The following is an 18,920-nucleotide window of genomic DNA, read 5'->3' on the forward strand; positions in this document are numbered from 1 at the left end:
GTGCTGCACTTGGGGAAAAGTACAAAGTAGCTTTCTTTTTGCCTTATAGAAGGTGCTGGTTCAGGTGATGAGATTTGAACTCAGGTGCCAAGTTGGGTGTACCCCAGCCCATGTGAGAGGAAAGGACTCTATCCATTTGCTCTCCTCATCCAGTAATGATGATTCTTGTCTAACACAGGAAGCTAGGAATACAAAAGTCCTAAGTGAAGGGAAATATTACTGGTAGCAAGGAAGAAGACCAGGCACTGTGAGTCCCTTAGCCTGATTTGCTGGGCTTGGGTTCGTACCAACAGTTAAAGCAGGCTGCTGGCCATCTTTTCTTTCCTGAGTATACTGGGTGTTTTATAGCTCATTTTGCTTTTTCCTAATGAGCAATGATAGAGATCAACTTTTCATGTGCTATCCAGGTATCTTCTTTAGTAAAGGGTTCATATTTTTTGCTCATTTTTAAATTGAGTTGTCTTATTACTGAGTTGTAAGGGTTCTTTGTAAATTCTAGATACAAGTCCTTTTTTGGATATATATTTTGCAAATATTTTCTCCCAATCTGTGGCTTGCCTTTTCATTTCATTTTAAAGAGCAGAAGTTTTAAGTTTTGCTGTGCAGTCTATTAATTTCAGTCAGATTTGTTGCCTTTTTTTTTTTTTTCCTAGTTTGTGTTTTCTTAATCATATTTTAAGAAATTTTGCATTGGGTGTTTTGGTGGCTGCTGAGGCAGCACAACTTTCAGAGGGCACTGATTTCCATGCTCCTAAGATTTCTGTGGAAACCCTGGTGGCGTAGTGGTTAAATGCCATGGGTGCTAACCAAAAGGTTGGCAATTTGAGTCGACCAGGCGCTCCTTGGAAACCCTGTGGGGCAGTTCTACCCTGTCCTATAGCATTGCTATGAGTCAGAATTGACTCGACAGCAACGTGGTTTTTTTTTTTTTTTTTTTTTAATATTTCTTTATACACAAGGCATAAAGGCAGAGTTCTAGCCTGCTTCCAGAGCCCCGTACTTGTAGCACATTTATTTATTTATCCATCTATCCATCCAGCAAATATTTACTGATCCTGCTGTTTGCCAGGCACTGACCCAGTTCTAGGAACTGGGGCTATGGTAGTGAGCCAGATACACAAAGATTCTACCCTTATGAGCAGCTCAGTTGAGAATGAGGTTATCCAAAAATTGTGTGTGGGGGGCTACTTAAAGGGAGTGCCTAATTCAGCTTTGCCTTTGATAGAATCATTCAAACCTCTTTGCCTTCCCACTTCCCAATATTACTATTCATAAGCTTTTAACGTTGGCTTAGTCTAAAGAGGAGGAGTTTCTGGATAGCAGAAGTAGATGGGAAGGCATCATAAATATTTATTAAATCCAAACCCTCCATCAGTGTCAGAAAAGAAGATAGTGGCCACCTCCACGTTTTATCACCATGTCTCCTCTAGAGGATGAAAAGGCCTGGAATCAGAGAACTAGATCCAGAATGGGGGATAGAGGGTATGATAGACCCTTACACAGGAGTTGGTATTTACCCTGACAGATGCTGCTACCACAACTTGGGTTGTGTACAGTCAAGGATTCAAAAACTTTTCAGATACAGTTTCATCTGGTGACAGATTTGAAATTTTCAAATTTGGGTAGGGCATTATCTTTCACAGAGGTAGAGGTGGGAAGGAAGAAGAAAGTGAAGCACAATTGGAGTCAGACAGATGTGGGTTTGAATCCCATCCCCTTATTGTTTACCGTATGGTAGGTACATCTGATAAGTGCTTAGAAATCATAACTATAGTAAATATTATGGGTATCCACTAACATTTAGGGAGGGTTTTCTCTGTGCTTTATGTATATTCCCAAACCTCACAACAACTGTGTAAGGTACATATTCTTTCCATTTTTTCAGATGAGGAAACTGAAGCCCAAAAACATCAAGTGACTGATTCAAAGTCCCACAGTTGAGTGGAGGGAACTGAAGATATTTTTTCTCCTTCATCTTCTCAAGCTTTGAGAAAATGTATTTTGATTAAAAAAAAAAAAAGTCTAAATCTTTTGATATTTAGGGATGTAGGAAAAAACCATGAATCAGCCTAAATAAAATGGTATCATGTTTCATTCAGGCAACAAATATTTGCCAGTGTGCTGGCTCTGGTTTCCTTATGAGGCTTGCACTGTAGTGGGAAGGGGCCACACAAACTAGTGAAATAATTAGATTGAAATAAGGGCTACCAAGAAAGTGTTGAGATAGAATAACAGGGAGCGTCCTAACATAGCTGAGTGGTCCGAGAAGGCCTCTCTAAAATGCCTTAAATTGAGGGTGGGGAGGAGGGGGCAGGAGGGCTGACTGGAAAGGAAGCGAGAAAGGAGGAGAAGGTTCCTGGCCAAGTGCACCAAAAGCAGGCTCCTAGACGGAAAAGCAAAATGCTTTGCCGGTTAAGGGAATCAGAAGCTGAACAGTGTAGCTGTAGTAAAATGATCAGGGAGAGCCTTACTTGGAGAGAAAGGCAGGGGCCCCTTAACGGAGTGCGTTTTGGCCCTGGAAAGGAGTTTGGATTTTCTCAGTGTCAAGGCGGTATTAAGGAGTTTTAAACGTGGAAATTATTCGATCCGATGTTTGTGTAATGTCCTGTTCCTTAATCACCTTTTTCCAAAAGTCGTTAAAGCAACCCTACCGATTTGGGAGATAATCAATTGTGCGGGTCACTTGACCTCTTGTTGAGGGGGAGGCACTTGAGGCAGCCCAAACTAGGGGGCGGGGAGGGACGGACCAAACGTGCTCAACCGGGGGGGCCTCAGTCTCAGCTGCAGGTCCGGATCCTTTACTTGGACAGGCCTAGCTTTCAGGTAGGCTCCTCCCCAGGTAAGCTCCGCCGCCATCCGCGACGTCGCCTCTGGCAGGCCCCGCCCCCAGCAAGGTCGCGCGAAGAGCCCCGTCCCTCGGGGTTGTCTCCGGCCGGCACGACCAGCGGAGAACCGCTGATGGGCCGGCCCCGCCCCGCTCTCCTCCCGGGCCGAGGCTCCGCCCAGGCTCCGCGCCCGCTCCCGGACGCCTCCTCTGCGTCCTCCGCGCCGGCCGCGCCCGCACCGACGTCGCTCTCGCACGGCTTGGGGCGGAGAGGCGAAGCTTCGACGTCGGGCGAGCCGGGGCAGCGGAACTGACGCCAGCGGGCTTCCGGGGGCGTCCCCCGGGGGAGGTCGGTGGCACGGCAGTCGTGGAGGAGCAGTGGGAGCGTAAGCAGTCAAGGGCGACGCAAGTTCCGGACCGGGCTCCCCTTTTTCGCCTCATACCTCTCCTTCCTCTGGTTTAGTCCTGTGTGGTTTCCCGACGGCGGCTCTTCCTAACGCGAGCTTTCGGAGTGCAATTGCTGAGGAGGCGCAGTCGCCGCCCCCGTCCCGGGGCCGAGTGAGGGTGTCTGTCGCGCCGCGTCGCCCCCCGCGCCGCCTCCTTGCCCCCAGTGGTGGGCGCTTTTCTCACTCGGAGCACTCCCCCCAGCTCCATGAATGGAAATCGGCTCCGCAGGTGAGTCTGGGCCGGGCACGGTCGGTGGGGGTGTCACCCAGCTGTTGTCCCCGGAGCCGAGCATCGTCGCTCCTTCCACCCCGGCCCAGGTGCGCGAGGTGGGCACCCTCCGGGCGTCGTCCCTCTTCCCGCCCCCACGCCCGGCCTCTCCGCATCCGCGCCGCAGTTCTCCGGCGGCCACTGAGTTAGCTAAACTGCCTGGAGGGGAAACTGTGCTTAAAAGATTTAAGTTCATTGTTGTTTAGGCGATATTACTCATTTTTTGTGGAATACTCGTTCTCGAGTCAGGAACGGTTTGCCATCGGTTTTGTTTTTATAGTTGAAGAAGTAACGGTGTCCGTGTCCTCTAACTGGGTTGTGTGTCCCGTTCAGTCTCTGGGTGGCGAGCCACCTCCCTTACCTATCTCTTGAGGTAGTTGTGAAGATACATTGAGATAACGGAGGAAAAATGTTTGAAGTAGGTATTAGGTGCAACGTCAAATTTAAGATGGCATTTCTTCCATCCCCTAGTTATCTGTTAATGCTTGTGGCAGCGTGGTGTATAGTTCTGAGTAGCTTGGAGATGTCATATCAGCCTGGATCACTGCTTATGTGAGGAGGTGGATCTTAAAATTACTGAAAATATATATATTTTTCCATTCTCTGTACCCTAGAGAAGCAGTTTTCATTTTCCTGGGAATTTGGAATTTAGGAAAACTGCTTTCTCTCCTGGGGAAAACAGCAGTCTTGAAAAAAATTGCGATGTGGGCAGTTCTTTTAAAGAAAAAAAAAACAAAAAACATGGTGTGGTTCTAAAGTAATTACTTGAGGGACATAGAATAGCTGTTACATAACCGTTTGTTCATCAAATGATGATGCTTGGTATGTTAAATTTGGATGTATGCCTCATCCCGATGGTCACAAATTTATAAACTAATTTAAGAAAAAAAAATTTTGGGGGGGGGACATCTTGTTACAAATGGTATTATGAGTCTCTGAATTTCACATTTTCTTTTGCCAGTTTGAGAGGTACCTCAATATGATATAAAGAATTTTGTTGATAAGGAGTATAATTGTCAATTAGATGCAAAAAGCACTCAGAAATTGGGGGAGTGAAATGGAGAGGAGGTTTATTACAAGTTTTATTACATGGAATTTTCTAAAATCAGCTTCCACATCCTTTTAAAAATGGAAAGTTTGCCTAGATTGTGAAGAGCTTTGAGACACTTTTATTATTAATTCATGTATTTCAGAAGCTGCCCTGGTTTTGAAATTTCTACCATGCTCTTTGTTCTTACTGTATAAAAGGTGCAATGATTTGGGGCTATTTTACATAATTTTCTCTCATAGAAGCCCCTGGGTGATACAGATGGTTAATGGCTGCTAATTGAAAGGTTGGAGGTTTGAGACCACTCAGAGGCATCTTGTTAGAAAGCCTGGTGAACTATTTCATAAAATCAACCATTGAAAACCCTGTGGAGCACAGTTCTACTCTGACACACATGGGATCACCATGAGTTGGAGTTGACTTGGCAGCAGTTGGTTAACTGGTTGGTTAATCTTGTTGTAAAGCTGGAAAACAAAACATGAAAGTTAAACATTTAGTTATTAATCATAATAATCATACCAAAACTTTTAAAGATATATAAAAAAAAATTATTTTCTGTTTCTCTCCGCCCCTCACCTTTGGGTTTTTCATGTGAAATTATGCCCAAATATATGGGCAACAATTTAGAGTAAATACTTCTGAATTCACAATGCCTTAGCCAGCTATTACAACTAGCCGAAGTACAACTGGGTAAATGTTCTTACGAATTCTTGAGCTGTAGATAAGTTTTGTGTGTGTGTGTGTGCCATTGCTGAAATACTTACTCATTTAACTGTCTTCACATATGGGCAGGTATAGTTAGATGTATCAAAACTATATATATGCTTGGACATCTTAATGGGGTTTATACATGACAGGACTATAATAATTAAGATAAGCTTTATAGCTTAGTTCAGGATTGTCGTTAGCAAAAAACAAAATTTTCATTTTCCCAGAGATTTAAATATAATCGTTACGCTGCACATGAAATTGAAAGCATAGTTAGGAAAAAATGTGCAACTAAGTTTTATATCAAGAATTTGACAGATATGTTATATATTTTGGTTTAAAAACTTTTAGATATAAATGTGCTTTAATAGTCTATTGGTCAATATTGGATCTTGGCTCTTTCTGTTATAAGTTTTTGTTTTGTGTGGAGGTTCTCAGGAATCATGACAGGATGTTTTAAATCCTAATCGTGTGGGCACATAGAAAACTTATTTACGTTAAAGGACTTCAAATACATATACTGTGTAACTTTTTTGGAAATGTTGCTCACTAAATATTAATATTTGTCTGTTCTTCCCTTTTGCATGAAATAAAATTTAAGTGATTTTTAAGGGTGTTCTCTACTATTCACTGATTTAGTACTGTCTGAATTTTGATTTAGCCAAAATATCTGGCGTTGTTCGTTTTTGAATAATAATAGTAACCAGTAGTTCAGTGTCTGTGCCTATGAATTCTTAGTGAACTTCTAATGAAACTCTGTTTTTTATGTTTAATTACAGCTGAACTAAGAGTATATGTTGTATTTTAGTTCCAAATAAAGTAGGAGTAGGGGAAGCAGAAATGTTCATTGAGATACCATTTCTCCTGAGTAGCTGTTTTCCAGAACCATACCATTCTAGTTTGTTTTTTAGGCAATGTCAGACAACTGTTTAGTGGGGAAGGAATTTATTTGTCTACCAATGGAGGGAAAACATTTACTTTTACCTTAAACTAATAATATGCAAATTGACTTGACAGGTTTGGTAGGTATCTTACAAGAGCTTTCAAAAATGAATGATAGACTATGTTTCTTTCTTACTTTTACTTTGAAATGTGGTGTCTGGATATAGTTGTTTCAGAACTCTGCATTTCTTTAATAATACAAATAAATAAAAGTTAATTTCCAAAAAAATGCATGTGTGGGAAGGTACAACTAAATCAAAACTGTGATTTGAATAAGGTGAATAAGAGCTGCATTTTCAAAATACTAAAATGTAGAATGCTATCCGAATCTCAGTTTAGAATTTAGAACAAGTAATCTTTAATTACTTTGGGAAATGTTTCTATTATATATAATTTTCTCTTATAGATTTTTGTCTTGAAGGAAAAAAAAAGTGTCAAAATGCTGCTCTTTTGGAGGGCATGAATTTTTAACCATTACTTGGGAAAGGTTTTTCTACTGGATTGTCATTTGAATTTTATCTTGTCCTGCTCTGGAGTGGCTCTTACAACTTTTTTTTCTAGTACTTGATGCTCTTGACTGACAGGGGAACTTATAAAAAACATGCAAAATTTTTCTGATTTTTGTTTTAGAATTTAATTCAACTGTTTGACAGTGATGGAACATATTGAGAAAAAACTGAGAAGGCAGCAAAAATAATCTTTTTTCTTCTAAAAGATATAAAAATAAAGAGGACAATAGAAAATATGTGTAACTCTCCAATGTAATTCAGTTAACATGATGATGAAGTTTTTGAAATTATCCACGATTCCATCACCCTGATATAATCATTCTTTTTTTTAAACCAAATCCCAATTGAGGAATTTAGTAATTTAGAAAAGCAGTTTGAATGAATGAAAAGATTGCTAGATGCTGCTTCCTTTTGGAAAATTTTATATAATAAGTTGATAATTTACAATTAATTTATATTTTCCAAAGGGTACATTGCATTTGTTTGGTTCTGTAAGCCTGGCCCGATATTATGCAAAGAGGCCTGGGGCCCTATAAAGCAGACATTTCCTGGAAGAGTTCTCTGTTGTATATGGAAAAACCCTAGCTCAGAGTAGAATACTTGCCAAATTGTCATAAACTGCTGAATTCTAGTTGAATACTATTTTGCTTTATAATACAGCCATCTTGTTTCACATAGGTTTTGATATTCTTAAAATATTTGAGGGTCAACCTGAATAATGAATTAAGCTGAAAATATTTCATTAATCTACTAACAAAACATTTTCTCTTGTAATACTTAAAACTAGGATCTTAAAATATAGCTTATAATTTTTGTTTTGTTTTTAATGGATAGAGAAAAAAAGATCAATAACAGTTCTGTTTTCAGAAATGTAAAATTAAAAAGATAATTTATTTCAGATCAGTATCCTTCCCAGACCTGTTCAGTCTCTGATTGTTGTGATGAACAGCAATTTACCAGACATTCCTACTTCTAATTCAGTTGTCTAGGATACTCAATAGACCCTCATTCTTGGCTCATTAACAAAACAGATGTGAGAAAGAATATTGTGTGGTTTTTCAACCATAACGGTTATGCTGTTAGGATACATGAACAGCCTTTCTGTATTTGGAGTTTCAGTGGTTTTCTGCCATTATCTGTGTTAATATTAATGACTTTCTTTGGCTAGCCACTGCTTTATTAAAAACCACTATTGAGATTCAGCAAAACCTTGTCATATAACTGATACTTTCTCTTATATCTTAATGTGAGCTTTTTGTGGTTTGGGTACAATAAAAAATTATGTACATTAGTCTAAAATGCCAGTTTAATGAAACAGTTTTGAAGAATTCTTTGTTTAACATCAGCCAATTATTTTATACATTGCTTCCCAACTGCCAAGTTCTTGGGAAATTAGAAGGTAACTGTAGAATATAGACACGCGGGATATTTTTATATTTTTCATTTGTGGAAGAAAGTTTGCAAGAAAATGTTCTCAGTTGTAGCCTTACATAATACTGGTTTTGAATCATTACTAGTATTTGATATTTTAACTGATTTCTAAATCTTCTAACAACATAAATTCATTATTGTATCTCTGAATTTTAAAGAAGATTAAAGAATAGATTGTAAAATGAGCTTATACTTTAGCAATGTAGTCTGTTTTTTTTAAAGAAACATTCTGGCCTCTAAATTATGAATTAATCTGTTTCTATGTTTAACATAAAAGTGGCATAACTCTAAAATTTTTGTGTGTGTGCTCATAGTTTCTTAAAAGCTACCTAGCCTTTAATTACAAAATAAACAAATCTCAAGGCATTTCTATTAGTCTTAAAAAGGGGGAAAATGCCTTTTAAAAAATTGTTCCCCAAACTACCATCTGAGAAACTTAACCCTCAACAGTCTGAATGTTCTGTAAGTGATTAATTTGGCTGTAGTGAGTAGAATAAGTGCAGTGAGTATGGTAATAAGTCTAGTATGTTTGTACAGGTTCATTGAATGCATAGGTAGAACTTTTAATTAGCAGGTAGGAGGTTACTAAAGTACAAAGCTAATACTAGTTGACCTTGTGGACTTAAAATGTTTAAAACCAGAGGCATTTTACTATGTCAAATTTTGAGGTCAACTCTGTTTATTTGGTAAGTATTGTAGTACTTACGTTTCTGTATACTGGTCCAGTGACTAGGATAAATTCCTACAAGTAGAATTGTTGAAATAAGAAGTATGCCATGGATATAAAAGGAAAAGTTAGGAGTGAAAATCCATAATTTGGTAGTATGCTGTAGTATATGCTGTAATTGATTTTGATTGATTCACTGCTTATTTTTCATCAATCACATTTGCTGTAGGTAGTCGTTTAATTTTGGTCTCACAGCTAGTACATATTGGATTGTTAGATCAGTGAATAATATATACATGTATGCTTTGAAAATGTATAGTTTTATGTTTAAAGTTTTGTTTCATTAGTTGATATTAGTCAGTATTTACTATAGCTACCAAAAGAAAAGTTTGTGGTGGAGAGAGATTCCAGATAGTACTTTGTATTTCTATGTAATTACATTTTCAACTCCAGTGAGGAATATTCGTGTTTGTTAAATAACTAAAATATGCTTCATTGGAAGTATAATAGAATTTGTTGTATTGACAGGATATCTTTTGGATACTTAAATTTGATGGTAATGATTTTGTAGTTAGTAACTGTAGAGTTCTGCTCCTTTGCTTATCTATGAAACAAAACTTGGGGTTTTGGCAAGTTTGCATAAAAAGCACCAGACAAAATAATGGTAGTGGAGAGAAAACTGGCAGCGTGATACAATGTAAAAAGCATGGGTTTTGGAGACAGATCCTGGCTCTCAAATTAACTGCGACGTTTGAGGAGTACATTTAATCTTCCTTAAATTTAATTTCCTTATCTATAAAATGGAATGGTAAAAAGAGATTAAGTATATAGAGGGATGGTACTTCCTTTCTTCCTATTTTTAAAAAACATTTTATTACAGAGAATTTAGAATGTATACAAATAGAGTTGTGTGATAAACTCCCACGTACCTACCACTTAGTCCCAACAACCATCAACCCATGTCCTGCCTTGCCCCTTAAACGAATAATTTCTTTTGTAAGGATCAGCGCAAAGCTGGCTCCTGTGAGGCAGAGGTTAAAGATGTGCCAACTTTTCCAAGCTGCTGTACCATCATCTCTAACATCAGTTACCCCCTCTCACCTCAGTACTCTCCCTCCTGTCTTGGTTCCCTAATTCACTTCAACATCTCACAGAACTCACGAAGCACTTAAAGGAAATGGCTCATGCAGTTGTGGAGGCTGGCAAGTCCCCAGTTTTTGGGTCAGGCATAGACTTCTCCCTGGCTCTCAGTCTCTGCCCAAAGGCACTCAGCTTTCTGGCCCTGTGGGCCTGGAAGCCCATTGCAGCATATCCTGGAGGTCTCTGCTGCAGGTCTGTGCTGTGGGTCTCTCCTTTGGTGATGGTGGGCTCTCCTCTCTGCTCTGAAATTGGCTCTCTTTTAAGGCAAAACTGACCAGTCCCCTTGGTGAGCCACAGTTATCTTATTTGCACAGCCCCAGTGGCTAGAAAGGCCACACACAAAAGTAATTTATCGTACCACACTCCTACTTTGCCTTCTCCTGTATTATTTTGAAGGAAATTCTGGACATAATACCATTTCATTCATAAATATTTAAATATCTCTAAAAGACATGCAGCTCTTTTTAAATACAGCCACAGTACCGTTTTCACAGCAGCGATAACAACAATAACAGTAGCAACAGTAATCCCTTTTTATCAGGTGCAGTCAGTGTTCATATTTCTACTTGTCTCAGATGTTTTAATTATTATTATTTACAATTTGCCTTTTTTTTTTTTTTTTTTTTAATTTTTGAATCAGGATCCAAGTAAGTTCCACACACTGTGATTGAATGATATGTCTTTTAATCTGTAAATTTACTCTCCTTTTTTTGCCCCTGTAATTTATGGGTTGTTTGTCCTCTTAGAGTTTCTCACAGCCTGGATTTTGCTGATTACCATCCTCATGGTGTAATTTAACATGTTCCTGTGTTCTCTCAATTTCCTGTAAACTGGTAGTGCATCTACAGACTTGATCAGATTTGGGCCTTTTTGTTTTATATTTTTTAACCTATTCCAGATAGGTTTTGGTCCCTATTTCACTGAAATTGCTCTTATCATAGTCACCAAAACCTTGCTAAATCCAGTATCCTAAATCATGATCTTATTTCTCAATCACATTTGTTAAGTTGTTTTATTCTTAAAACATGTTTTTTTCCCCATTTCACATCTGGGATACCGCTCTCTCCTCCAGTCTCAGTGCCTGTTACATTTTAGGTTCCTTTGCTGTTGCGTCTTCATCTTCCCAATTTCTAAACATTGAAAGTACCCCAGGATTCAATATTTTCTTCTGTATTCATACCACAGACTGGGCGATCTCCTCTGGTCCAATGGTTTTAAATACCACTTTTATTTTGAGGACATTAGCCTGGACCTCTTCCTGAACTCCACACTCATCTAACTGCCTATTGGATACCTACTTGTATAGACACCTCAAACTTAACATGTCCTAAAAATCATCTTGATTGGGGCCACATAAACCAGAGACTCCATCAGCCTGAGACAGAAGAATTGGATGGTGCCCGACTACCACCAATGACTGCCCTGACAGGGAACATAACAGAAAGTCCCTGATGGAACAGGAGAAAAGTGGGGTGCAGAATTCAAATTCTAGTAAAAAGACCAGATGAAATGGTCTGACTGAGACTGGAGGAACCCCAGAAGACATGGCCCCCAGACTCTCTGTTAACCCAGACAAACTATTCCCAAAGCCAACTCTTCAGACAAAGAATAGACTGGACTATAAGACATAAAATGATACTCGTGAAGAGTATTCTTCTTAGTTCAAGTAGATAACATGAGACTAAATGGCAAGCGTCTGTCCAGAGGCGAGATAAGAAGGCAGAAAGGGATAGGAGTTGGTTGAATGGACACGGGAAATCCAGGGTGGAAAGGAGGAATGTGAGGTCACATTATAGGTATAGAAACTAGGGTCACATAATGTGTGCAGAAATTTTTGTATCAGAAACTAACTTGAGCTGTAAACTTTCATGTAAAGCACAATTGAAAAAAAAAAAAAATCCTCTTGATTTCTTCTTTAAACCTGCTCCTCCGACAGAATCTTCTCTATCTTGGTAAGTGACAATTCCATTCTGTCAGTTGCTTAGACAAAAAAATTTGAGAGCTCTTTTTCTCTCATACGCCACATCTAATCCATTAGCAATTCCTGTCAGGTCTGCCTTCTGAGTGTATTCCACATCCACATCAGTCCCCCTGGACACCAATATCCTTTGCCTACTAACTGGTCTTCCTGCTTCCTTGTATCCCTTACGTATAATTTTTTCATACAGCAGTGTGATCCTTCTAAATTATAAGTCACATCATAATGCTGCTTTACTTGGGAACCCTCCACTGGTTTCTCATCTCTCAAAATAAAATTCAGAGACCTCACCATGACTTACGATCTGATCCCCTTTATCTCTGTGACCACGTCTCCTACCATTCTGTCCTTTGCTCACTCAGTTCCAGGTAGAGTGGCCTCTTTGCTGTTCATCAAACACACCAAGCAAGCTTCTGCTTTTTCCTTTATACTTGCTTTTTCTCTGCCTTGAATGCTCTTTTAGATGACTTGATCCCTCACTTATTTCTGGATTCAGCCTACTTTTCACCCTATCAGAGAGTCCTTCTTTGAAAACCCCATGTAAAATGGCTAACTACCTGATTAGCATAAAAGAAATACAGTATAATCGCCCCCTCCCCCAATGAAAGCTCCATGAGGACCAGGTTTTTGTTTGTTTTCATTATTCATTGCTGTTTCACCTGAGCCTAAGCAATGCTTGGCACTTAACAACAACAACAACAACAAAATCCATTACTGCCAAATTGATTCTGACTCATATCGACCCTATAGGACAGAGTAGGACTGCCCCACAGGATTTCCAAGGCTGTAAATCTATGGAAGCAGACTGCCACATCTTTCTCCTGGAGAGTGGCTGGTGGGGTCGAACCACTGACATTTTGGTTGTTAGCTGAGTACTTAAACACTGCACCACCAAGGCTCCTTCCTGGCACTTAGGCAGTCAGTAAATATTTGTTGAAGGAATGGTAGGCTTTCAGCAATTGTTAGTTTGTAGTATAGGATGGATAGTCCCTGGGTGCTCCACCACTAGCTGAAAGGTTTGGAGTTTGCCCCACTCACCCAGAGGCGTCTCAGAAGACAGGCCTGATAATATGCTTCTGAAAGGTCACAGCTTTAAAAACCCTTTGAAGTGGTTCTGCTGTGCACACATGGGATCGCCATGAGTTGGAATCAACTCAGTGGCAACTAACAACAACAAATACAGTGTAGTGGCTAAAAATGCAGGCTCCGAAATCAGATTACCTATTTGTAAATGCTGGCATTGTTATTACTTTCTAACTGTAACCTTGAGCAAATTATTTAACCACTCGTGCTTCAGTTTCTTCAACATAGTACCTGCCTCAAAAGGGATGCTGTAAGAATTAGATTATCTGATCAGGAACCCTGGTGGGGTGTAGTGGTTAAAAGCTACGGCTGCTTACCAAAAGGTTGGCAGTTCAGATGCACCAGGCGCTCCTTGGAAACTGTATGAGGCAGTTCCACCCTGTCCTGTAGGGTCGCTGTGAGTCGGACTTGACGGCAGCGGGTTTTTAATGTATGTCAAATACTTGACACTCACTGTGTATGTTAGCTATTGTTGTTGTTAATGTTACCGCCCTTAAATATGCTGTGAGCTGCTTAAACACGGTAACCATGACTTATTCATCTATGTATCTATAGTAATTTGAAAATAGTAGTTTTTCAATTAATAGACTGAGTAAATGCCTTTTTATGTTTTTGATTGTTTAATTTTTGTCCCTGGGGAGCGTAAGAGTTTCATAAGAGAGTGGGATGTAAAGAACATGAAGTATTATTTTTTAGCCAGTGTTGATAGTTGTTGTTAGGTGCCATTGAGTTGATACCAACTCATAGCAACTCTGTGTACAACAGAATGAGACACTGCCTGGTCCTGTGCCATCCTCACAGTCGTTGCTACGTTTGAGCCCATTGTTGCAGTCATTGTGTCATTCCATCTCATTGAAGGTCTTCCTCTTTTTCGCTGACCCTCTTTTTTACCAAGCATGATGTCCTTCTTCGGGAACTGGTCCCTCCTGATAACATGTCCAAAGTATGTGAGATGAAGTCTCACCATCCTTGCTTCTAATGGGCATTCTGGTTGTACTTCTTCCAGGACAAATTTGTTTGTTCTTTTGGCAGTCCATAGTATATTCAGTATTTTTAGCCAACACCGTAATTCAGAGGCATTAATTCTTCTTCAGTCTTCCTTATTCATTGTCCAGCTTTCACATGCATATAAGGCGATTGAAAACATGGTGGCTTGGGTCAGGCACACCTTAGTCCTTAGAGTGACATCTTTGCTTTTTAATATTTTAAAGAGATCGCTTGCAGCAGATTTGCCCAATGCAGTGCATCATCTGATTTCTTGACTGCTGCTTCTGTGGGCGTTGATTGTGGATCTGAGCAAAATGAAATCCTTGACAATGTCAACCTTTTCTCTGTTTATCGTGATGTTGCTTAGCGATACACTTGTGAGGATTTTTGTTTTCTTTATATTGAAGTGTAATCCTTACTGAAGACTGTGGTCTTTGATCTTCATCAATAAGTGCTTCAAGTCCTCTTCACTTTCAGCAAGCCAGGTTGTGTCATCTGCATATCGCAGGTTGTTAGTGAGTCTTCCTCCAATCCTGATGCCCTGTTCTTTATATAGTCCAGCTTCTTGGATTATTTGCTCAGCATACAGATTGAGTAAGTGTGTTTTGTTAACTTTAAGTGATGCAGTATCCCCTTGTTCATTTTGAACTGTCTCTTGGTCTAAGTACAGGTTCCTCATGATCACAATTAAGTGTTCTGGAATTCCCATTCTTCCCAGTGTTATCCATAATTTGTTACGGTCCACACAGTTGAATGCCTTTTGCATAGTCAATAAAACACAGGTAAACAGCTTTCTGATATTCCCTGCTTTCGGCCAGGATCCATCTGACATCAGCAGTGATATTCCTTGTTCCATGTCCTCTTCTGAATCTGGCTTGAATTTCTGACAGTTACCTGTCCATGTACTGTTGTGACCACTTTTGAATGATCTTCAGCAAAATTTTACTTGTGTGTGATATTAATGATATTGTTCAATAATTTCCACATTCTTTTGGGTCACCTTTCTTTGAAGTGGGTGCAAATATGAATCTCTTCCAGTCGGTTGGCCAGGTAGCTGTCTTCCAAATTTCTTGGCATAAATGAGTGAGCATTTTCAGAGCTGCGTCCATTTGTTGAAACATCTCAATTGGTATTCTTTCAGTTCCTGGAGCCTTGTTCTTCGCCAGTGCCTTCAGCCAGCTTGGATTTCTTCCTTCACTACTACCATTGGTTCCTGGTAATATGCTACCTCCTAAAATGATTGAATGTCAGCAGGTTGTTTTTAGTCTAGTGCTCTGTGTATTCCTTCCATCTTCTTTTGATGCTTCCTGTGTCATTTAATATTTTCCCTGTAGAATCCTTCAATATTGCAACTCAATGCTTGATTTTTTTCTTTAGTTCTTTCAGCTTGAGAAATGCCGAGCGTGTTCTTCCCTTTTGGTTTTCCATCTCCAGGTCTTTGCACATGTCATTATAATACTTTACTCTGTCTTCTTGAGCCAGCCTTTGAATTCTTATGTTCAGCTCTTTAACTTCATCATTTCTTCCTTTCGTTTTAGCTACTGTATGTTCAAGAGCAACTTTCAGAGTCTCTTCTGACATCCATTTTAGTCTTTTCTTTCTTTCCTGTCTTTTTAATGACCTCTTGCTTTCTTCATGTGTGATTTCCTTAATGTCATTCCACAACTCACCTAGTCTTTGGTCATGAGTGTTCAACGCATAAAATCTATTCTTGAGATGGTCTCCAAATTCAGGTGTGATACACTCAAGATCATACTTTGGCTCTTGTGGACTTGTTGTAATTTTCTTCACCTTCACCATGAACTTCCATATGAGCAATCAGTAGTCTGTATGCAATTGGCCCCTGGCCTTGTTCTGACTGATGATATTTAGCTTTTCCATTGGCTCTTTCCACAGATGTAGTCAATTTGATTCCTGTGTATTCCATCTGGCTAAATCCGTGTGTATAGTCACTGTTTATGTTGTTGAGAAAAGGTATATGCAATAAGTAAATCATTGGTCTTGCAGAACTCTGTCATGCGATCTCCAGTGTTGTTTCTGTTACCAAGGCCATATTTTCCAACTACCGACCCTTCTTTGTTTCCAGCTTTCACATTCCAATTGCCAGTAATTATCAATTCATCTTGATGGCATGTTTGATCAATTTCAGATTGCAGAAGCTGGTAAAAATCTTCAATTTCTTCATCTTTGGTCTTGGTTGTTGGTATGTAAATTTGAATAATAGTCATATTAACTGGTCTTACTTGTAGGCATATGGATATTATCCTATCACTGACAGTGTTGTACTTCAGGATAGATCTTGAAGTGTTCTTTTTGATGATGAGTGCGACAGCATTCCTTTCTCATTCCTGGCATAGTAGACCATGATTTTTCGATTCACAATGACCAGTACCAATCCACTTCAGCTCACTAAATGCCTAGGATATCGATGTTTATGTGTCTCATTTCATTTTTGACAACTTTAAATTTTCCTAGATTCATAGTTCGTACATTCCACGTTCTGATTATTAATGGCTGTTGGCAGCAGTTTCTTCTCATTTTGAGTCATGCCACCTCAGCAAATGGAGATCCCTAAAGCTTGACTCCACCCACTTCTTTAAAGTCGACTCTACTTTGAGGAGGCTACTCTTCCCCAGTTGTCTTTGGAGTGCCTTCCAACCTAAGGGGCTCATCTTCTGGCTCTATATCAGATGATGTTCCCTGCTGTTCATAAGGTTTTCACTAGCCAGTTTTTTTGGAAATAGACTGCCAGGCCCTTCTTCCTAGTCTGTCTTAGTCTGGAAGCTCAGTTAAAACCTGTCCACCAAGGGTGACCCTGCTGGTATTTGAAATACTGGTGGCAAAGCTTCCAGTATTGCAGCAACATGCAAGCCACCACAGAAGGACAAACTGACAGGCACATGATGGATCTTGATAGTAATCATATGTAAATAAAACGACAAAGTATTTTTAGCCCTTAAAAGGTTTTTTTTTTTTTTTTCCATTTCGAATGCTTGATGCTAGGAGGATAAGAGAGAGAAAACTGGTGATAGTAATGTATTCATGTGCCAGTTTGGCAATAGTACCGAGAGTAAGAAGCATTTTTCTGTTCATACCCTTTGACCCGGCAGTTCCACTTCTGACATTTATCCTAAGGAAAATATTCTGTGTGCCATTTCCCCTCTCCATCTTCCCAAATAAAAGAATGGGTGCTGGATGCAGGGAAATGCACTTAGCATATTGTTAGGCACATTGTTCTAGATGCTATTTTTTTATGACTTACATGCCAGGCACATCTAGAAAGTAGGTGGTTTTATCTCATTTTAAAGATAAGGTAACTGAGACTTAAAAGTTGTGACTTTCCCATGGTCATAGAGCTTAGTAATTTGATCTGAGGTCTGAGACCACTACTACAATTGAATTGATTAATTTGATTAAATTACTCTTTTATCAGTTAGGACTTTCAGTTACAAATGACAGAAATCCAGTTGGAACTGATTTAAGCAAAAAGGGAAATTTATTGGCTCATGGAATCCAAGGAAGATTGAATAGTCACAGAATAATAGGTTTGCAGCTGGGCCTGCATCTGGAGCAAGTGAACCGGAAACTCATGGTATCAGACTACTCTATCTCTTATTTTGACTTCTCTCTACATGTAGCTTTCATTTTCTCTCACTGTTGACTGGCTTTTTCTACACATGGGACACCTGGCCTCCCGCAGCTATTATATCTTACAGCCGTAGCCACTGGAAAAAAAATGCCCTAATAGTTGCTCACGTCCCAAGTTAAAGACCAAATAAATAAATGAAAGCTCCATGGGAAGGACACATTGCTCTGTATTGGATATGATGTCCATCCTGGGGCAGTGAACTATGAGATCAAGATCATGAAGGAATATAGCAACTCTGGTGGTATTTATCTAATTGATAGGGTGCACAGTTTCCAAGAGAAGAGAAAGTAGATGGAGGGCAGGGGTGGGGGTGTGTTGGGCATACAATCCCATGAATCTCTACTACAGTGGTTTATGTTTCACTATTTATAATAGCAAAAAGTTGGAAATAATTCAGATATCCTGACTCAGTGGATTATTGCATAATCATTAAAATTATGATGTTTAATGACCAAATATAAAAATGCATATGATGTTAAGTGGGAACAGAATATAAAATTTTAAATACACAGTGTGTTTGCTGTTGTGAAAATTGAAAATGTAGTTTAAGTGATTCTGATTACTTATGTAGAAACTTAGGACATATTAAAAGAGTCACTGTGTTCAAGAGTCTGGTCCCCAGCTTTGCAGGTCCTAACCCTTGGTGTTGTCATGGCATCCAGAGCTGATTATCAAAATTCCAATTTAATATTTTGCAATGAAAAATATTGTTTCCAGGGCATTAGCACTCATATTGGCTAGTCAGCAACTTACTCCCTCAGGTAGTCTGTATGGGTATCCACATGTTAATCAGAAAGTTGCTCTGTGATCATGGAATCAGAAACAGTTAAATGTCATGCTCTTATGCATTAGTGATAGAAATATGAATCACTCACAACCTCTGTCCTCAGATCACTCATCGTCTACATGAAAAGACAGGTTGTTAAACAAACAACTATAAAATTTTCTCTGTTGACAGCAGGTAGGTTACTTTATTAAGCTCAGAACTCTGAAGAAAACTTCAAAATTTGGATAATATGCCTTCTTAAAAGCATGGAAGAACAGGCATTAATCTGTTCCTGAAAATCAGACGTACTGCATGACTACTGTTCGTAAAATAACAGGAGACTATTTTCTGTTATTTTAAAAGGAAAAAATATATAATGTGTTAAATATCAACCTAACCTCAACTAATTTCCAAAAATGTAACTGAAACACATTATATATACAAACACATACCTGTACAAAAAAAAAAAAAACC

At 39.2% G+C, this 18,920-nt stretch overlaps 1 protein-coding gene across 1 annotated transcript in view; it reads left to right on the forward strand.

Annotated features, from left to right (window-relative positions):
• The first annotated feature begins 2,913 nt into the window (after window positions 1–2,913).
• Window positions 2,914–18,920, forward strand: part of AGO3 (argonaute RISC catalytic component 3) — a 177,778-nt gene continuing 161,771 nt past the window's right edge. Inside the window, exon 1 of the mRNA XM_049878743.1 lies at window positions 2,914–3,499. Coding sequence (XP_049734700.1) covers window positions 3,481–3,499 — 19 coding nt within the window. The 5' untranslated portion in view covers window positions 2,914–3,480. The remainder of the gene's footprint in view (window positions 3,500–18,920) is intronic.

This window comes from Elephas maximus, chromosome 3 (genome assembly GCF_024166365.1).
Source record: "Elephas maximus indicus isolate mEleMax1 chromosome 3, mEleMax1 primary haplotype, whole genome shotgun sequence".
Lineage (NCBI taxonomy): Eukaryota > Metazoa > Chordata > Mammalia > Proboscidea > Elephantidae > Elephas > Elephas maximus.